The following is a 22,613-nucleotide window of genomic DNA, read 5'->3' as shown; positions in this document are numbered from 1 at the left end:
AAGTTAGTTTAAGTTGTCAAGTTAAGTAAAGTTAAGTTAAGTTTGACAAACTTCATTCACTTGTACCAATCAATTTTTTTTTTTAACAATTATAGCTGTGTTAGGGAAAAATTATTTTTACTAAAGCAAATTACAGTATAGTAATAGGTAACCTAATGCATCAGCAGGTGTTAACTGATGCATGGTAGGTTTAATGCGTCCTGTTGCTAATGTCTCCATGTTGTCCTCAAAGAAATCGACTATAACCTCATGATTTTCAAATACTTTAATATTGTTTATATTCACAAAAATCCTAAATTAATACAACTCATATGATTTTGGGTGTCCGTAAAATTAATAGGCCTAATGAGCCTAGTTGGGCTTATGAAAGAGAAAAAAAAAGAAAAAAATTCAAAACATTGGGGCCCGATTAAATAAAGAAATGTTGCTTTTTATTGAGTCATGTTTTCTACTCTCTTCAGTTCATCCATTCATTCACTATATACACTTCTTTCAGGATCGTGGAGGGGCTGGTGCTTATCTCCAGCAGTCATTGGGTGAGAGGTGGCTACACCCAGGACAGTCCACCACAGTCGCTTAAAGTCATATTTCTAGGGATCACCCTAACTTTGGGGAATGCCCCCTTCACCTCTATAAATGGAAAAAAAATCTTTGTGTCTCATATATTTCTTAGCTGACCTATAACAACAATAATCAGTTTCCTGTCTTTCTACTGGGTGCAGATTACAATAAATGGGAAGTCACGATAAGTAAATAACAGAAGCATAATGCGCCTGACCTAATGTTATTATCAGGGAACATCTCTCTGAATCATGCCCGGTGAGAGCAGTGCCACACCCTCGGGCATCGTTACCGCAGCAGCACCGGTACCGGGTGCTCTGGGTTGGTGTTGGTGGGTGGGTGTGATCATGTGACGCCTTCATTTCCGAGACAACAATACCACACCGAATCGGTCTGCATCGTCTCTCCCGCTCTCTCTCTCTCTCTCCCTCCTTACCTGCGCCTCGCTCTCGGTATGGCGGACGGCGAGAGGTCCCCGTTGCTCTCAGATTTGGGGGATGGTGCTCTTGGCAGCGGTAACGGCGGGGTTTCTCCCGGCGCTGGGTCCTACAGTGTGCCCAACAAACCAGAGGGTGAGTATGCAGGGTGATGCATCCTCTGTCCTGACTCCAGCCTATGTTAGCCTAGCTTACCATAGCCTCTAGCACTGACTGGGCATTACGGTTAGCCTGCTAGCTTCACTATGACAGGGACTAATTGTGGAGGGTTTATGTTGCATGATAAGAATATTGTACATAATAGCATCTAATGAACACACTCCCTCTGATAAATTGTGTCGTTTTATAGAATTTATATGAACCAGGTAACCGTTGTATTATTAGCCTAAATTATGCTAACTCTTTAGCAACTGTTTGCTAAGCTTTATCGTGAACCAGTTTTAATGACACTATTAAAATGAATATTTTTGGGGGCATTCTGTTATTTTTAACAGTTTATTTTAGTCAAATGTAGTCAATGGCTGTCTAAATAGAAGAAATGCTAGCGGTTGGCTAGCATCCTAGAAACACCTGATTTGATTGACAGGAGGAAGTGACTACGGATGCTGCGGAGGGATGCTGCGACCAATCATAACTCCCAGGAAAAGCATTTAAATATTCAAAGAGAGATTAGATTTCACTTTTCACTAGTCTCTCAGCTTTCTCCGAATAATAAAAAAATAGAGCAGACAGTTTTGCATGCTTTTATGTGATTTCTAGGTTAAGCTGTTCCACACACTGTGGTTTAGCTTTTGCTAATACCCAGACTCTCATGTGTTGAAACCAGCTCTGCTCCGCATTCCAAGAGTGTTTTTCTACTAAAGCTCCTTTCTGCTGAACTCCAGGCCTAATCTCATTATCTTGTTTGCTGTAATGGGTTACTTGTCATGAGAGTCTTTTTTTTCCCAGTCCTACTGCATTTCTCTTGTGACTTCCAACAATCATGCATTTGTCACACATGCAATACTACTCTTATATTTTGTATTCTATCCTCCTTGTTCAGGTTTTCCCCCTTTCCCCAGTGCCAGTCAGCCCTCGGTACTTCTAGGGGAGGACCCTCCACCCTACTCCCCACTCGCCTCCCCGGAGAGCGGAAATGCCCCTGTTATCAGCTGCAGGGTGTGTCAGAGCCTCATCTCCGTGGAGGGGAAGATCCACCAGCACGTGGTGAAGTGTGGAGTTTGCAATGAAGCTACGGTGAGTTACTCCAAAAGAGTGTACAGCTAAATATGCAAAAAAAAAACTTGGACACACAAAATAGAGGCACCAACTATTAGATATGTCATCACAAATTAGCTTAGATCTCAGTTTACCACAGATTTATTGAGGAGATTGCACTGTTTGTAAATCTGACTCAGGGTCTGCACTCAGTTCCAATTTGTTGAAAAGACTTATTTACAGCACTGTCTCCACCATACCATTGTTTTCATTTCTGTCCTCCTGATTATTCTCACTCAAACCTTTTGCTAGAATTTTCAGCAGAATTGAAAATGTCAGAAAAATTTAAATTAAGGTCATTTCCAAATCTGGATAAGAAGGAAAAAACAGTATGGAAAAATATGTGCATTTCCACCCTTTTTTTCATATCATATTCTCTTAGGATTGTATCTGTTTATTCATTCATTCAGGAATTCTTAGCTGCACTTTCTGAAGCATCTGAACAAAAGTTTGTTGTAGTTTATTTTTAAATGATTGACCAAGGTGTTCAACCTTTTTGTTTTTGTCAGTTTGTTTCGTTATTATTCATTTTACATTAGCTCTTGTATTTCTAATTGCACTGACTGAACAACTTAAAGTTGTGTTCTGTTTACATGTTGGACCAAGCTTGTGAATCTGTTGGTGTATTTAAGCGCAATATACTGGTGCAGAGTTGTAAAATATATTTATAATTCAATACATTTATGTCTGTGTTTGAAATAAGAATTGTTTTAAGTTAATTCAGCACTGTTTTTCTCTATCGGACTGGTATCAGCGACACTAAACCTCAGATGTTTGTATCGGAAGTGAAAAAAGGGCATCGACCCTCCAAGAATAAGCAAGTATAGACAATAGATGATTTTGTATTTTTATACTTTAATGTGAGGTTAATTACTGAGAAAGCTCTGAAATGTTTACATGAAAATGTGTAGAAACCCTGTTTGCAGCAGCTACTTGTATTTTACTCAGCATTTTCCTACCAACATTATCATAAAGTATCCTGATGTTGAGCTTGTGTGTTTTTTAAATTGATCCAGTCAACCTTATCTGCTTCATTAAGCTTACAGAAATCAATTTTATCCTTCACCCCTTGTTAAACCGGTATACAAAATTAGAAAAGCTAATAGGAGGATCTAATGGTACTAGATTTGTATCTGCACATCCAAATTTGAGACTTTTATCTTTACATTTTCCAATAAAAAAAAAAATGCCTCCATTGTTCGTTTTAACAGCAGACTGGACTGGACTGAATTTGTAACAGTGAAGCTGTTAACAAGAAGGAACAGAGCAGGCTGTACTTCTTTAGAAAGCTAAGGTTCTTGAAGTAATTTAAGCTAATTTAGCACTTTACTTAGAAGTAAATAACCATTTCAATGCCACACTGGCATCAACATTGATTCTTGCTGTATCAAACATAAGTGGACAGCTCTAAATATGAACATCCAGTCCTGGTTTTAAAACGCACGCTGAGTCATTTGACATTGACATGGCTCAGACTCGCAGACAATATTTCCAGTTATTTATTGCAAAACTTCTCATGCACTTCTGACTGATGTAAAATCAGTAAAGACGGATAAAATAGTTTGTGACTACAGAGTTTAGAACCACATCAAAGGCACTGAGGTTGCTGACCACTCCAGAAGCCCTCTGCTGTACATTCACTGACAGATCGCCGTTTGATGCACAACTTGACTGTGAGCATAAGTGCTGAGTGCCAGCAGGTGTGCATGGCTCATTCCAGTGGAGAGCTAAGATTGTTGTTGTGTAACTGACAGCCCTTTTCATGGCATACTGAGTAATATCAGCTCCTATAGCAATCAGAACAAACATTACACTACAGCAAACACCAAGTCCTGATTAGTTTTTTTAACGGAACCATTTTTGACAAAGATTTCAACAAGAAGAGAACAACAATAAATAATCCAACAAAGTTGCTATTTTCAATCGTCCTTTTGATTGTAACAATGCTACTTATTGTTAAAATAAACTAAACTGACTGACTTCCAATTCTTATAAGACCTTTTTAAATCCTTTACCAGACGCATAAGCTGCCACAATTCTCCCTGTCGAGGCCTCAGACAGCTGTTTGGATCTCTCAGTGGTGTTCACTCTTGCTTCATCAGTTAGGAGCACAATAAATGAAATGTCTGAGGATTAAACAGGAAGAACCTTCAGAATGCTGAGTAATTAGGTCATAATCAAGTGCAGCGGATGCATTGTGCCTGTGTGCCAAATTAGTAAATTTTAAAAGGTCTGTTGATTGTTTTATCACTTGAACTTTTTTCAGTATTGTTATAATTCCCCATCTTCTTTTGGCTTTTCCATTCAGAGATTGCCTCTGCGGATCATCTTTCTCCATTTAGTTCTTGTTTTTTTTTTTTTTTAAGTCTCCATGTCCCTAACCTTTTTATGACTTGTTATAGTCAAACCATCTAAATCAGTGGTGCCCAAAGGCATCCTGAATGTTTTAGTTCCCTCCCTGGTGGCACCAACCTTTTCAGCATGTCAATGTTTTTCTTATGCCTTGTAATGAGCCATCATTGCATCCAGGTATGTTTAACCGGGGGAGAACTAGAACATGCAGGATGCCGGGCCTCCAGGACCGACTTTGGATACGACAGTACATACTTTTGGTTATTGTATTCATAGGCCAAAAGTGTGGTCATGTATTTAATGAAATACAACTTTGGTTTTTCATTGATTTTTTTTATTATTAATATTTTTTTTACTTACTTTCCAGAACTGAAAACTGAATAATAAAGCCTGAGCTCAGAGTAGCACAGTGCATCAGTCTCTCCCTCATCAAGCCTTGAAGGTGTCTGTAACCTTACAACATAACTGCAATATTGATATCCTTCATGCTGTCAACAGTTCTAATATTCAGTTACCTGTTAATAAAACTTATTTTATTAATAAGTAGTTATTGTCTGCACCTATGTAGGATAACCTCCAATGAGTCGCAAACTGTGTTGCGCAGCATTCAAATCTGCCAGTTTCATTTCTCCTGCTGTCAGTTATGGTGTCTTTATGTGGGATGTTAGCAGTGGCAGTCACCAACTAGAAAGTTAGTTCTATGTTTATTAAAGCACTACAACACGGAACTCAATTCAAATGATATCTGCCTCTTAAAGATTACAATCATTGCTCACCAATTAAATTTTTACATTATAATTTACATGTTTTATTCTTTAGATATTGTATTTATGTTTATATCTCACCCTCTATTGTCTGTGTTTTATGCTTTGTGAGGACAGGAAGCAAGAGCTGCTGCTTGAACAGTCTTCAACCCTTTCAAAATAAGAGCATGGATATAAACAACTTAACTACTTGAATTCTTAAGTCAATAACCTGTGCATTAACACAGATGTTGAGCTTTATTCATCTGAAAGTTTACAAAGCAACCAAGTAAATAGAACTTTAGAATATATCAGGAAATATTAATTTTGGGGAAACTAATTGTGCTAAAAGTTTTTAAAGCTAAACAAAAAATTAGTTTTGGACTAGCGGACGTGTGGCCACCACTGGATGTTAGGGTATACGCATCTCTGTAAAGGCGAAGAGGTTCATGTTATATTCATGTACCCTTGAGTCCACAATCTGGATCTTATTTCCAACATAAGCATAAACAGAACAGTTCCTGCTCTAATGACTGAGGTAGTTGTTTTAAATATAAAACTAAAAGGTAGAAATGAACGACAGACTCAAAAATAAGAGCTGGGTTTTTCTTTTTGTTTATTCCTCCACACCTCTGAGCTCCAAATTAATGTTCAGAAGGATTTGGTTGGATGAATGCAGTATAAGTCAGTTTGTAATTAGGTCTTCTTCCAAATGGCATATTGTCAGTGAAGTTTATAATGAAAATATTAATCACACGCAGCAATATTGAATAATTTAATTTGTAATCAGAGCTGATTTCTGCAGAGACAAGGACACAAACAGACATAAGTGACTCGTTTAAAAATGTCTGCACGTACAATAGCTCTCATTATGCTTGTGTAGTAATTACAACAATGATTCAATTATTTGATGTAATGCTCTGAAGTCTTTTGAAATTATTACCTCCATTGAGAGACTGCAGAGTTGTGATGAGTCCCGAGAAAACAGCTGCTCAACCCAAACTTTACTTGCCAACTTCTAATCATGTGTTCGACCACAGAAAAAGGTTCCCGTTGATTGAGGCGGGGGGGAACGATTTGACAGTTGCGCTGATGAAAACGCTGCGAGTAATTTCACCAGCAATCACAGCTGCATTCACAGGATGACGTGGTTCCTGGAGTGTGCATCGCTGACAGTGCAGATCAAGATGCAGATGGGAGAAGAAATGTAAGATTTGCATCAGGCTGTACCGATAAGTAATAACTACTTGCAGATGGAGGCGACATGTGTAGATTTACACAATACATTATGTAGAGCTTGTGTAGACATGCAGTGTTAGGCACAGTTTTATCAAGCTTGTTGTCACCCAGGTCTCTAATTAAGCTGATTTAATTCAAAAGTATAAGCACCTGAAGTTATTTAAATTAAATGTGCCATTTTCTTTGTTTATTAACATCTTTATTTGGGCTCTATTAGGCACATGCGGTCTTCTTTCATTACCGGTTGTCGATCTGTTCGTTATTGCAGCCGTGTTTGAAGCTGCAGTGCACATCTTTCAATGTGTGCGTTCTTATTACATTAAAATAATTTCCAGTTGTAGAGGGGTAATAGAGGAATATAGAGTGGTTATTGTACTGACTGAGTCTGTGAGTGGCTTTGATTCATGGAAGGATTAGGGAGACTCCAGATTATAGCCGTAATGTCCACAATATGTCATTCTTGATTACAAACAAGAGAACTCGGATTTATCTTTATAATAATGTCCTGGATCTTTAACGGATGGCAGTAAACAAGCCGATGTGTTGGTTTGTGTGTTTTACCATCACCATTTTAGTTTCCCTTTGGCTCAAATGGTAAAAAACAACCAAACAAAAAAACAAAAAAAACAGGATCAGCTAGCATCCGTCCTGCGGTTTTGGGTGAAGCATAAACCCATCTGAATGTAATCTGAATTGTCTCTTATCATTTGATCAATAGGTAGAAACTGTGATTCCAATAAAAATCATTGCAGGTCTAAGATTTTGCACTTAGGCAGATTTATACCAAAGCAACAGAGTTTTTATCAGATACTGGAAAAAAAAGTGCATGATTTATTTTTTTCAGAATGGGGGAAAAACACCTAAAAAATATTTAGTTAAATGAAACCAGTCAGAGAAAAGCAACAGAAGTAATGACATGTAAAAGTTCAAACTAGAGATGCACGGATCTGATATTAATATCTGTATTGGTCCCAATATTGAAAAAAAAACTCTAGATCAGGTATTGGTGACAATGTTCCATATCCAAAAGGGCAGATCTAGTCAGTTTGATTCTCTGTTTTGTGCTCTGAGTGACGTCATGTTTTATTTATTTATTTAACATCATATTTAGATTTCTTAATTGCACTTTCTGAACCATTCAAAATAAGTTTGGTTGCAGTTTCCCTTTGCGTTTGGCCAAGATGGTAAATCTATCGTTTTGTCAGTTTCAGTTTCTTTATTATTTATTTTACATTGGCTGTTATTCTCTTGATTGCACTGATTGAACAGACTAAAGTTATGTTTTTTTTACATGATTAACCATGTTTGTGAAACTGTTGTGTATTTAAGTGTGCTTTATTGGTACAGAGTTATCAAATAAGTTTTAGTTTAGTACATTTATGTGTTTGTTTAAAAAAAATCAGTAACAGGAGTAAAAACAGTGGATCGGTGCATCCCTTGTACACATTTTTGTTTTAAAGAAATATATTGTTGTTGCAAAGGGCTGATTAAAACTTTATATGAAGGCACGTGTAGTGAAACAATCAGTTGATGCCTTGATGAAAATATACTGTGTGCAACAAAAAAGTTTATGCGCACCTTTACTAAAACACTCGAACATTATTGGGGCTAAATAGCGCTCCAGTTGTTTATTATTTATGTTTTTGTTTTTTTTAAATATATAAAAAACCTTTGCATTTGATTTATTTCACAAATCAAATGCAAAGGTTTTGGTGTTCTTATACCATTCCACACGCTGCTTAATTGGCTCTTTGACTTATTGTTATATTTGAACTCTTACCAGTTATAAATCACCACCTTAACTTGCAGTTTGTGTACAGTTTCTGCTAGAAAACAATTTTCTCCTTCCTGTACTATTTATTCAGCCTCGCCCATCACATATAATTGGCTCGTTATCTTCTCCTCTTCGGCTCTGAGGTTCTGCTGCCTTCTGATCTCCTGAGCGTTTCTGTCTCCCTCTGCAGCCCATTAAGAATGCCCCAGCAGGAAAGAAGTACGTTCGCTGCCCCTGCAACTGTCTTCTCATCTGCAAAGTCACTTCTCAGAGGATTGCCTGTCCCCGACCATATTGGTGAGAAACTGTGTGTGTTTGTTTTTGTGATCGCAAATGCACAGCCCTGCAGAACTCCTATAAAACACTTTGTAATGCTAGAAGGAAAGTAAAGCAGAGGAAGCAAGGTGCAGTGAGAACAGCGGGCCTTCAATTAAGGCCTTACTGCCAGCACAGTTAACATGAGGAAACCTCATTAGAACGGCCGTGGCATGAATTTTTAACTTGTATTTGGCAAGTATTGTGAAATATGGAAAGTTTCTTTAGCTCAGACTATAAAAGTTGTTCTTTTTTTTTCTTCAATGGAACCTCCATCTGCACACTAATTTTGTCATCCATATATCTGTTTATACTCAGGACACTTTTTAGAGCAATGGAGTTTGGATGAATAATGAAATTCAAAAAGCTTTCTGTCTACAGTCTCCAAGGTGCAAATGAGTTTCCAAGCCTCTGTAGAGAAAAATACATGCAGTCTATCCCAAAACACAGAGCTGTCCGTCCTAATAAATGTATTGTTTTAGCAACTCATCCGAACTTTATGATTTTGATGCCTGGTTTACTTCACAGAGCTGGTAGGATTTAGGAATTGATGTTGCAGTTCAATCTTCCCCATTTTATCAGCAGATGCTGTTTGCCTTTTATGTGCTGTGGATCATAAAGCAGGCTGCACTAAATACATGCAGACGTAAGATCAATTCCAGAGCATCGGAGCAATTTGAATCAAGACACAGTTGTCCTCTCTTTAGCAACAAGCGCAGCAAATGCACCAGTGATCAGGGATAAAAAACATAAAAAGCAACTTTATTTTAAGCCCAGTAGACATTTTATTTTAGTTTGGGAAATTATTTGCAACAAATGAGACAATTTACCTTCTAGGACATCCCTGACTGTTTCTATGATTTCTGTGTAATGTAACCAGCCATGCTTTCTATTTGCCTTTGCTGAAATTTATGTAACTATAGGCATGAAAACTCAAGTTTGCCCACATTGAGAACCCAAAAATACTATTGTGATGCCCCCTACCAGGGTTTTCTCTCAAAATCTAAAATTAGTAATGGCACATTTTCCTTTTTTATATCAAGCCTTTAGCTGCAGTAAACTCTGCTGCTGCCGGTGGTGTACTGTCTGTTTGACAAAAAGAGTTGTGAGGCTATTTTTTAAAGAACAAACAAAGCTTATTTTTCTACATCTGCATATTACATTCCTGATTTAACCTCATGTTTCATTTCTTTGTTGGCAACAGATGTTTTTAAGATGATCTTGGACCAGCAAGTCAATACATTTCTCCACATTGCCAGCAGGAGAAAGATGAGATTTTGTTGAAGACTGCAGCTGTGTGTGTGTCAACTTTAATGCTGTGTCTGACTGGAACTTGGTGGCAAAGCCCTAATCTTCAATATTTGCGATCAGGGCATCAGAAATTTTTAGAGATGCACAAATAAGACGACTGGTGCTAATTTTCCTTCTACCAGCAATAAACATTGATTTATTATTCCGTGTTTTAGTCTCTGTTCATTAAATGCCTTAAGATTTAAAACTCCCAGTTGTTTCGGTCTTTTAACACATTAACAGCAGATACTTTGAGTTTAGTAAATAATGAAGTAGAGATGGGAATTTACACTTTAATGCATCAGTGGAGATGATTTTTATTTGTTTGAATTTAGAATCATCGCCTTTATCAAGAAAACAGCAGAACATGCTTTTTTTTGTTTTAAAATATCATCGACATGTTTCAATCATTGAATTATAATGAAGACGGATTTGTGAGTTAGTCATGAGAATATAAACTGGGATAAGCAAGTTAGACCTAAAATAAAACTGATACCTCATTCTGCAGGGAAACGGCTTGATTTGTGCACATCTAATTATTTTAAACTAAGCTAAAAAAAAAGATCTGAAATCAGGAATTTATAAAATAATAAATCTATAAATGCAGTTCATAGTTAGGCTTACAGCTACAACCTCTGTTGAATTAAATATAAAGCTGTATTTAATAGCATTACTCTTTAACGTCTTGCTGAAATCTTGTTCTGGTAAAACGGTAAATTGTCAGATATTCTAAACTTAAGTGGAAATATTTACATAATAATCCTGTTTTCACGAACATCAGCCTAATGGAGTGTAATTGCTTACTGAGCTCTGCAAGCTGTTTTTGCTTATTGTGTGCATTCCTCATAGACAACTTTCCCTCATTAAATGCTCTTAAATGTTTACCTCCAGTGTCACTGTTTTGCATTCAAGCCAGACACTCTGATTCAACCAACACCTCTCCGTTCCCCTGTCTGATCAGTGATTCCGAGCTGCTGTCTGTGTCGGGGGAAGCAGATTTTTATGGAGGTTTTGTGTGTAGTAATGAGAGGACGGGCTGCTGATGGATTTCAGAAAGCCGTGCCGTAGCACGCCCTTGAGATAGCAGCTCAAAACATCAGGCTTTATGACAACGCAGTTTGCTCTCACACCAAATTTTATCATGATTGTGATAATTCACTCGTGGTGGGAATGCTGACTTTGTGTGCCTGCCTGTCTCTTTCCAGTAAGAGGATAATAAATCTGGGTCCTGTTCATCCTGGGCCGGCCAGTCCTGACCCTCAGCCTGCTGGAGCCCGGGTCTCCTGTGGACACTGCAGCAACACCTTCTTGGTAACGGCTTTCTTCTTAAAAACACATCGAAATAATGAAGAGGAAACAAATGTTGTCAGAATTCAGCTTGCAGCATGGTCTCTTTTTGGTGAAATTGGTTTGAATTTCATCAAATTTGAAATTTGAAAAATTAAATTTTTCAAATAAAAGCTGAAAATACTGTTTATTTTAACTTCTTTCAGTCTAGATTAATCCCACTATCGGTATCCAGGATCGTTCATATTGTTTGAACATCGCTGGGTTGTGATAAATCTTCTTTGTTAGCTCTGAGCAGATTTTTATTTTTTTTTACTTCTCTTTATCTCTGGCTCTAAAAAGCAGCCTAAAAGTCTCACAACTTCCTTCAATCAGCCATTCTCTGTGCAATCTGGAGGTGTGTGTTTGCTCCTCCTCAGCTGGAAGCCCAGCTCATCAATGTAAGTGTAATTTGGAGACGTGTTTGTATCTGCACTTCTTAGAGGTGGGCATTTCATTATGATGAGTAATTTGTTTTATCGTTGTCTCAATAACAATAAAGTTATTTCCAACATCAGCAGGTGAAAAACTCGGTCCTTTCTGCTCGACTTTACATCAATACAGTGTAGGGCTGATCTGTTGATTAATTTTTGGATCAACCCATTAATAATTAGATTGCAAAAGATGCTTAGTAGGAGCTAAAACATTGTCACTTGAGTTTCGGATAGAACATATTTACAGGCACAGGTTTCTGATTTTTAATCTTAAATCCAAAATGAATGTATTCTTATGCAGTTTTGGCTTAGTTACTGCTCTGGGTGTGTTGTACTTTTGGCAAAATTACCAATTTTCAAATGCATTCTCTAGTTAACGATTAATCTATTGCCAAATTAGTTGACGATTATCTCAAAAATCGATTTATCTAATGTCAACCTTATCTTGTGCAGCTTTAACAAGGCCAAAGGTCATTAACAAACTACCACTGCTACTGCCATTCTTTTCCATAATGCTAGAAAAGCATGGCAGTAGCAGTGTGAAAGGGGGCCTGACGTTGGGACCCATCAGCACAGCTGTCAAGTAAAACATTTAGAAGAAAGTAACTAACATGCAGGTATGCACAGCTTTAGTTAGACTGTTTTGAAGAGCAGCTCCACTGCTTTGCTGACCAGCAGAAGAATAAAAGCACTTTGGCTTTTGTCTTTTTGATCCTCCGGTGATTTTTCTTCCCTCCAACTGAAGCATTCTGGGAGAATTTCTGCAGGTCCACAATATATTTGTTGTGAAATATGCTGGTGCAAGTAAATTATTAAAAAGACAGGACATCCTTCCTGCGAGCCAAGAGTATGTTGAGTTATCGCTGCAGATCAATAGCCATAACAACACACTGCTGATGTATTGTGGTCATTTTGTGTTGAAGGGAAAGAAACATTTTTTCTCGCTGCTTTTTTTTATTTATTTATTTTTTAAACAATCTACAAGACAAGTAAAGATAGTTATGAAATATGTGATAGAAGAGAGAGCATAGGTTTAGCTCAAGAAGGAGGAGAACGGAGAATTGTGTTAAATAAATATTGTCTGACTGATGCAGAAGGGGGATTTTAAAGTTTAGATGAACGTTAGGCAACCGCTTGAAGATGAGACGGCTGAATGAAAATACAAATCTGTGCCCTGGGTGGGTTTGTAAGCTAATTAGTTTTCACCCAAGCAGTGATGATGTGTTGTGTTGGTCTGTCTGGGATATATTTTCACTCCTCATGTATATTTATTATGGAAATGAGAATAGAGTTTTAAGTACAAGGTGCCTGCTGAAGCAAAAAACTGCAACGCCTGTTAGCTGGAAATAAAAAAGCGATTCACAGTGAACACAGTGGGCACACTTGATAAGTTTTTATCACTGTAGCTGAAACCTTGGCAAACATGCAGCTTGCTTTTTGGCTCCATTTGATGCTCAGGGCGTTTAACTTTTGTGATTTCAGTGGACAGAGTTCACGGACCGGACGCTGGCCAGGTGCCCGCACTGCAAAAAAGTGTAAGTAGCTTTACGCACTTTTTTTTTTCTCATACACCAGCTGACTCTATGGTCATTGTCTTTACCATCTTTGGCCTCTAGCTGAAGCTTTAACCTGCAGAGCCATCCTAACAGAAAAGACCAAACCTTCCCATTGGATAAAAAGCCTGAACTTATTTATTCCTCCTCAGTTTCATTTTGAATACGTCCTGCCCTTAAGGATTTAGTTTGAACACTGCTGCAGTCCATGTTTCTGTAATGTTTAAATAAGCTTCTTAGTGTTTTTCACAATGTTCTTGTGGAAAAAGAAAAGCAGCTATGAGGTGGTTTAAATCACACCTTTTAATAGCCAGGGTCCGACGCAGAAATTTGATTAAGATGGAAAATAACTGAATATGAAAAATATTCAGACTTTATGCTCTGTCCCATTATGTATATATTGTATTTATCCATGTGCCCAGTTGTCTATTTATCCCTCCACTCAGTCAAGTCATAGATTTAGACATTCTGTATTAAAATATTGACCTCTGCAGCACATGAATTTGAAATTTCTTCCAATTTTTGTTTGTGTAAAACGAGTAAAAAAGAAAAGAAGTATTGCAAACTTTGGAAATTTAAGTTATTTAATTTTAGTTTGTCTATGTACAGTTAAACCAAAAACTATTTATACTAGGGCTGCACAGATTGCAGTTTTCTAACTGATCACAGATCTTTAAAAAGCTGCTGATTCTTATTTTGGCCGAAATCCATTATTTTATTTTTCCTTTGGAAAAGTTGCTAAATATACAGAGAAATTAGCTGATTTAGAAGCAGAGGAGTTACTGTTGTCACCTCTCTTTCAATACAGAGCAAAATTGAACAGTAGTTGATTTTCAGACCTCATCAAAGGTAGATGAGATCTGTGGATTCGATCGATTTCACATGTGATTATCAGCTGATCACAGATCACCCAAAATTAGATAATTGGGGCTGATTTATCAGTGCACCTCTGATGCATTCAGGTAAATAAATATGATTTATGTTCACCTAAAACAGCTCAAGCCCCTTAAGAGAAATAAACAATGAGATGAGAGTGATGTTTAGCGATGAGTCATAGCTGCATTACGGATGAAGATGAAGATGCTGGAATTGTTCTTAAGAGTAAGTCCAGTGAAATATATAAAGAAGACGATCACAGTTTGCAGGTTGATGAAGTAGATTCAGGTTATTTTCTTGTCTAAGTGGGTTTGATGACGGTTATAAAACATCTTTCCGCAGAACAAAGTGAGTGAAAACTTTTTTTTCCTCCCTCTTCGACACACACATCAGCTCAGTGACATAACCAGCAAACAGTCCGACTGAAAATTTATGGTGGAGTTTGAAAAAGAATGGTCCATGACAGGACTCCTTCGTGCAAAGCTGATCTGTCTGCAGCTGGGTGAGCAAGTTGGTAACTGATTGATGAAGGTCTTTGTTTTTCATTTGTAAGGTTTATGCCTCAACAGCTCAAACTGTCAGGAAAAAAAAAGTCAGGGAAGAAGGAACAAAGTGCTTTTTCTTCCACTTCGTGATACAGTCGTTTTTCCTGCAATTAGACTAAAAAGACTAAATCAGAAGTTGGAGACTTTTTTTAATTTAATTTTATCACAGCAGCTATAATTAGCTTTAATTTAGGAGACTTCATCAGGTAAGAATATAAATGGAAGGGTTTCTGGAGATGTTGCTTCATTTCCTAGTTTACTGGGATTGCAGAAAAAAAAGAAGCTGTTGCTGTTGCTAACATTTTGAACACAAAGCCAGGCCGTATTGAGTGCTGCGAGTAATAAGAGATCCTTTCTGCAGATCTAGCGCTGCACATGCCAGCTCTAACAAAGCCATTGTTAATGACAACAGATGCGCTGAGCATTGTGAACATCTGCGCCTTTCCTGGTCATTAGAATGGTTGCTGTTAAAACATTGGATGCCGTGGTGGGTTTTGTTTGGAGAAATAAAAAAAAAAATCAAACGTTTCCTCTCCTCCTCTGCAGGTCCTCCATTGGACAGAGGTATCCCCGGAGGCGAAGTCTGTGGTGCTTTCTACTCTGCTTGCTGTTCAGCATTTCCACTGCTGGACTAATGGTGAGTGAACCCAGTAAGGATTTCATAGTAGATGAAAATTTAATGGTCGGAGTACCAACAATCTTTTTATTTTTTATTTATTTATCCTCTCAATTAAAGGGGCAGTATTATGCACATTGTGTCATTTTATAGCGCAATCAAGACATTTTTAATTTCAGTTATGTTTTATATGTATACCATTTTTATAACATAAAAGAAATGTGATTTCCTAATTTAATGCCTTGAAATTGGGCCTCTGTCTCTTTAAAAACTTCGGTTCTTTCTGCAACGAACTCAGTTCCACTAGGTGTTTGCTAATTGCTGATGGCTAGTCTGAAGGAGCTGGGTGCAGGAGTAACAAGGGAGAACCGCTCTTTGAGGCTTGTAAATTACCACTCTGAGGAGAAGCTGTGTCCTCGAAGGCGGTGCGTTTTGAACAGCTGGATGGTTGCCATGGAGATGAAAGGATTTCTCAAACATGTATGAAAGAATCAAAGCAACACTGTAGGTATGCTTTTGAAGAGGGAATAACATTATAACATGATGTAAAGCTAAAAGAAAGCTAAACTTTGTTTTAGCTTTTGCCCCTTTAAAAAGTCAGCAAAAACTAGATAGAAGCTGCAATCTACTCCGTGACCACCAGAGGGTGCAAGATGAGCACAACACATGTAGATCTGCTTAGAGCTGTGAAGAAGCCAGTAAATGTCTCACCATTTAATTTAGTTTTATGAAAAAGGCTGTTTTAATTACAAGAACGATACAAGAGCTGATAAACGCCAAGTCTTCATACGAGTGCACTTCATCAAACTTCTAACAGCATGTACCTAAAGGAAGGAGGCGATCAAAAGGCTTTCAGGATTTAATTTTAAAAAAACACACATTTTAAATGCAGGGATCTACAGATTATCTCCAACAGCTTTAACATGTTGAACATGCGCTCCATCGGCAACACAAGATGAGAGATCGGACCCAGAAAGAAACCTAAATCATTAAAACAATAAGAATTGTTCAGAATTGAGATAAGAGCAGAAAAACTGATACATAGGTCAGAGGAGGATGTTTTCTGACCTAATTCGTGTTTTAGTTTCTGTCTCAGGGATTGGTGTCATGGCCGACTGAAAACATGAGCTCCAGGTTTAGACCCGGTTCTGAAAGAAACGGGTTTCAATCCAACAGCTGAAGGTTTGACAACTGGAAGAAATAAAATCAAATAGTAATAATAAAATAACTTTGATCTGGAGGTTTGAAAACTTCTGAAGGGGTTCCTACAGTCCATCCATCCTCTTTTCCATCTCTCCTTTTATCAGTTCATTTGTCCAACTATCCATCCATCCATAGTTTCATCCATCCATCCTTTCTTGTCCATCTGTCCATTCAACCTTTTTCTCATTTCTTCCTTTCATCCATCTTTTCTCTCGTCCTTCCATCCTTCTGTTCCTCATTCTCTCATTCATCCATCCATCCAGTCTTTATCTACAGTTTTATATTTTAAGCCTGCCCTCTATAGAATTTTCTGAGATAAATTTCTGATGAATTGTTTCTAAAACATATAAATCCTGAATATTTAAATCAATCTTCATCTGTTTTCCTTTTTACAGCAAAAGCAGTTTTCTTCTAGAGTTTGTCATTTGAAGCCTGTTTCTGCAGTGAAAAATGTTTCTATGAGTCCACCACACTTTTCAGTCCTGGTCCCTTTCACAGTTAATCACTTCTTCCAAATAAAAGCTGGTGGCTGTAATGTGACAAAGCTTTTACTGGGCGTGAATATCGGCTCTAGCTGGTAGATTTGTTTTATAGTTCCTTTTACATTACAGAAGAGGTTTTACACTCATTCTTGAATAAAATAAAATATTTAATACGTGGCTGTTTAATTTTTTTCCTGGAGTTTACTGAGAGCGATTTATTAGCTAATCCACAAAAATGTTAATATGTTAATCAGCAGTGAAAGTTTGCTGATGCTTAACTGGAATTCAGTGAAGATTACAGCAACATAATCGGGCATTGCAGAAAAAAACCTCTGCAAATATGATTATGTCTTTACGCCGCTCGGTTACTTGGATTTTCTGTGTGCGGACTGGAGCCAGCCGGTTGTTGCCGTAGCGTCACTTAAAGGGCCGGCTCTGTTCTGTCCCGTCTCGCTTCAGGCTGGAACGTGGGTGAAGGCGCAGACCTACCCGGGGATCTACGCCTCGTGGGCCGTCATGCTGCTCCTGGTTCTGGTCACCTTGGCTCGGGCCTTTTACTGGGTGTGCATGAGGGTCAGCCAGCCGCTTCAGAACTTCACATAGAGGCCCGTCGTCTGCCACCTCCCGACCCGACAGGACGGGGAAAAGACGGCTTCGAAACAAAACAGAATATATATATTTAATCCAACCCCCCATGAAGAAGAAGTTCTGCTCCTCCTGTCCCTTCCCTTCTAGTCAGACATGTTTCCAGAACTGGAATGGTGGCTGCTGCGGCTGCTTTATCGTATCTAAGTGGCTTCCAGCCTAGTGTAATGATGTCCTAATCCAATCATCTGGGATCATTTTAACATTTTAACTCTTGTTTTCCTCCTTATTCCCGCGTTGTTGATAACTTTCGGATTCAGTCTGTGGCACTCCTGTTTTTGTTTTGAGGTTATTCCCCATCAGTCCAGACTCAATGTAAAACCATTCAGCCTTTAAGATGTTCAAACTGCAAAACATCTGTCAGATGAAGCTATTAATGCCGGCTTAAGCCTCCCTTTGTCAATCAAAAGATCAAGAAGCTATAGAAACTTCTCAGAAAAATTACAATTTAGTGGAGTTCGGTCGTAGGCGATGATTTTCCCCCTCCTTAACTTGATGTTTATGTCAAATTATTCCCCTGAGACTGACTTTGATCCAAATCAGCTTGAAAGCCTTAAGAGGAGGTGTGATAGAAGGATTCAGCACACAGACATGCAGCCACGTCAATGAATCACAACAAAGGGGAGATGCTCCTTTTTAGAGCTGCCTGGCTGCATCGAAGGCAGCCCAGCCTCCCTCTTCAAAGATGGACCTAAAAGCAGATTTTCTCCTCACTTTTGTCCTTATCTCGCCAATAGAAGAAGTAGTAGTTGAAAGGTTTTCTTGTTGTTTGATGAGAGCAAAGCCACGAGATTTATCTTATACATTTCATCTTTTTTCTTTCTATCTTTCAGTGCATCATATAAACCTATGAATGAAGACATTCCCATTCCCTAAAACATTCCATCATATAGGATTATTTTTGTACTTTTAGTTCTTTTTCACTAAAGGCAACAAAATCTGGTTAAATGGAAAGTTTATTTTCCTTTTGCTTTTTTTGTTGCAGTTCACTGCCCTGAATTTTCTTCTACTTTAATGGTTAATTTTTTTGAAGATGGAGGCTGAGCTCTCGTTAGCTACAGAATGATGAATATAAGAACAGCTACACACTACATACATTCTCACTCGTCCTGTTTGTGGTTCTGACTGCAGTTATGTTTGTGTTGTTCTCGTTTATGTAAAGTATTATGTTTTTTTTTTTTCTGCTGGATTGTAAATATTTATGTTAATGAAAAACAGAAGTGACTAAATGAATTGTTTCTTTGAGCTCAACACTAACTGCTGTGATTGTAAGTTTATTTGTTTTTAAGAGAGTTATTTTTGCAGCTCTTCTTCTGTTACGTATTTAATGTGCTGATTTTGTTACTAACCCAATGAGCCTCCGGACGCCTGGTCGTGTCCAAACGCACGTCGACAAAACTCACAACCGTCAACATTCTCACATGCAGATGTTTAAACCAAGTACAAGATGAAGAGAGGAGATTCGGTTAAGCTGTTGCACTGAACTGAGGTTGCAGACAGTTCTTATGAAAGTGTCATTATTTATTATGCACGCTGCAAAATGGGATCACTTTTACATTTCAGTTACAGTTTTTACAGTCTTATTATGGGTGACTTCTGACAGAGCGAGGTTTTTTTCACAGCCTCCCTCCTTTGTATTTATTTCCAGTACAATAATCTAACTGTCTCCTCCTATGACCACAGCATTTATTTATAAGGGCAAAATGAGGTGAAAGTGATCCTTTTTGCACTGGAGTGATCATGTTTTATTATCAGTGACTGCAAACTAGATTAATCATGTTAAATCCAATAATCAAGAAGCTGGCTGATGCTCTTTTCAGAGTTCGTTTACACTCAAATAAAGACATGATGATGATGAACATGATGTATGAAACGGCTGGTCTTTCTTTTTTCTATTAAGAGGTACACCTGGGTTCTAGACCAGTTCTTCTACACCACAGCCCAGGATGGATTTGAATTGATGCTCTTACTTTATGTTGGAGTGGAAAGCCCCACTGAGCTCACAAATCTGTGCAAAAATAAAGTGATAAATACATTTTCTTTATTTTCCAGGTGTAGGAAACTGGAAAAAGCAAACAGGACAATGGAAAACTCTTACTTTTGCAGAGTTTATGCTCCATCTCAGAGGTCTGGTGACTCCGTTATAGTACAGTGAGCCTTTTGTCATGTTGAGATGTTTTGAGCTTTGGGAAACCAAGGCTTTAGTGTTTAAACAGCACTTAGAGAAATATATTTAAAGATTTAAATTGTGTTCAAATTATTTAGCAACTGTGTAAATGAAAACTATGTTAAATAATTGTGACACATCAGTTGTGTTGAATTATTAGCACAGTAAATGTTAAACAAAATGGGTCATCCTTGTGTTGGATTTTGACTCGATTCATGTTGACATCTATTTTAAGAGTGTAGCAAAAATAACTGAGATAATACAGCCAGGTTGGGCATTTTCAAACATAATTTATTGGAACTTATTACTGTCACCATAATTACGAATATTTGTATAACAAATAATGTGATAAATGTTCATGCCTAAGAGTATATCTTGTCTCCAGCCTCCATATTAAACTTCATTTGGTCCATAGATGTGTTGAATGAATTGTTCTACACTATCCAGCTTTGTTTAAAGAAAAAATAAAATAAAATATTGGATATTGGACAACTTTGACGATCATAATTGTTACAGAATCCTGAGATTAAGCCATCTTCCTTCTCTGAAGTGGGATAATTGGAGTTAATCTAAAAAGCAAAATTCAGCCTTTTCTCATTTTGCAGAACCTCCATTAGTCTTATCTCCATTTTTTCAATACCATAGCGAAATGTTTGAAAGCAGCTCTTTTTCTTTTTTTTTTTTTTACCCCCCCTCACTCGACCAGGCCTCCTTTTCGGCATCCTCTTGAGTTTCATGCGGATATATTTTTTGCCTGGACACAAAGAGATGGAGGGATTAAGTACGAGGAGGAACCTTTCAGAAACCACAGCTCCCCGGAGATCGGCACAACCCTGGCAGGCTGAGAGGCCAGAAAGATAAAAAAAAAAACCCAGAAACTGATTCCAAAGCCTTCTGGTTTTTAAGTGAAAAGTGGCATCAGCAAGCTTTCATTCTGTCACACATGAATCCACACTCTGCTTTGGGGGCATTTTGTTGTAAATTTATTGACTTAATTTTTCATTCATGAAATTATCCCCCTTTACCTCTGAAGAGAGAGACGAGCCATATCTCCGCTCAGCTTTTATTCTCTTCTCTGTATTGATAGCTTTCCCCCGTGTGAGATACTCTGCTGACAATTCAGCTGATGCGGCACGGCCATAAAGCACAGAGGAGAAAGGAAATCTCTCATGTAAATCATCTCTCTTGTTCCTAACTCGGATTATTACGGCCAACCCTGCGATGAGATTTCATTATACGGCAACCAGTTACAGCAGGAGGTGCAATATTTTGTTCTAGCACCGCTGATTATGCCTTTTAAAGCACCACTTCACCGCTTTGGGGCACATTTCTTCATTATTATACTAACAGCATGATGTGATTCTTTTAAAATATAGTAACACAATCATTTCAATGGATCTTCTATCATGAGCATTTGAAGGAGCTGCTTTTATCCAGCACATTCAAATAAGAACATTTCGGAGAAGTTTTTGTACGAGCAGAAATCGCAGCTCTACAAATGGACTGTGTATTTTATATATCTGCAAATGTTTGTAACAGATTTTACAATAACCAGGCTGGAGGAGGATGCATACAGTGAACAAAGCAACAGCACAACACTCAGCTGCTGGGTTTAAACGATAAGGGTAAATGTTCCTGATGTATCAAGTCTACACAGCAGAGTGGCCTCTGGGTTTTTACATAATGCGATCCAAAGAAGGATCAAAAGCAATCTGCACATAAAAATGTTTTTACATCTCTAACCACCTGCAAACTGCATCAGCTACAGTTAAAACTGCCAAAAAATCAGATTATGACATTGAAGGAAACTGATCTGCAGCGTGGCACCTTGCACCTGAAGCAAGTTGGAACTCAAAATAAAAACCTTCTAGTTACTAAACATATATTTAAAGGTAATTTATGTTAAAATGTCTGGAGACAACATCTTGCATAAATACTGTTGAAATTAGATATTTCATAGGTTATTTCTCAGCCTGTGATATTTTAGATTACCTAAAAGTAGGTTAGGATCATGTTTTTTTGTTGCTTTTTTTCTTAATTTTCAAAAAGTTGGTGATTTGTTGCTAATTTGACTTTATGCTTAGACTTGTGTCCAGACTTTGTAATACCATCTATCTGTGATGCAGCAAATATCTTAGTATAGTTAAAATAAGACAAAACTAACTTACAAATAACTTTTAACACTGAGCTTGTTTTGAGTCAATTCCTTAATATTGATGAAAAAGTATGAGTTCTATTGGTAGATTATTTCAATTACAAGACATTTTTTCCATAAGTGAAATAATCTACCAAATGGAACATAAAAATGAAGGAATTATGTACTTAAAACAAATATCTTGCTGAAAAGTTACTCATAAGTTAGTTTTGTCTTCTATTTGAACAAGAAACTGAGCCAAAATTATTTGGTAAGATTTTGTGTCTTTGCAGTGTATGTTGTTGCAAAACTACAATATATTAAATATTTTAGTTGAAATTTTACATGATGCTTCAAAAACATAGAAAAGTTTATCCTACATTCATCTCAATATGTTCGGGTGTAAACATGATCGTGACAGGAATAGGGAATGTGTGATGATTAATTCCTGCATAAGCGCAGAAGGTTTTGGTAAGGTGCCTTGAGTTTAATCTGTTAGCTTAGATCTGATTTCAAGAATAGTTTTTGGATGCAGAATCTCCTTTTATAGCTTTACATAAATGGTAAGTTGGTAAGTTTAGAAACTAAAGTGAGACATTCTCACTGGCAGAAAGGCCACGGGGATTTCACACTTTTAGAGCACCAACACAATAGCTTCTCAACA

The 22,613-nt window shown here is 37.6% G+C and overlaps 1 protein-coding gene across 2 annotated transcripts; it reads left to right on the top strand.

Moving 5' to 3' along the window:
• Nucleotides 1-114: 114 nt before the first annotated feature.
• Nucleotides 115-19,512, top strand: pip4p1a (phosphatidylinositol-4,5-bisphosphate 4-phosphatase 1a). 2 transcript variants are annotated; one of them, XM_088014619.1, is made up of 7 exons: nucleotides 115-1,133; nucleotides 2,041-2,234; nucleotides 8,554-8,660; nucleotides 11,174-11,279; nucleotides 13,211-13,263; nucleotides 15,249-15,339; nucleotides 18,482-19,512. In XM_088014619.1, the coding sequence occupies exons 1-7, from the start codon at nucleotides 1,016-1,018 to the stop codon at nucleotides 18,491-18,493; spliced, it is 681 nt and encodes a 226-aa protein (XP_087870745.1). In that variant the 5' UTR covers nucleotides 115-1,015; the 3' UTR covers nucleotides 18,494-19,512. The 2 variants fall into 2 exon arrangements, with proteins under 2 accessions (XP_087870745.1, XP_014832913.1); XM_014977427.2 differs by having other exon boundaries at nucleotides 119-1,133; nucleotides 17,463-19,512.
• Nucleotides 19,513-22,613: the final 3,101 nt, after the last annotated feature.

Source organism: Poecilia mexicana, unplaced genomic scaffold (genome assembly GCF_051168715.1).
Source record: "Poecilia mexicana isolate PSO_F unplaced genomic scaffold, ASM5116871v1 scaffold_17, whole genome shotgun sequence".
Lineage (NCBI taxonomy): Eukaryota > Metazoa > Chordata > Actinopteri > Cyprinodontiformes > Poeciliidae > Poecilia > Poecilia mexicana.
This window is presented reverse-complemented; position numbering and strand designations above follow the sequence as displayed.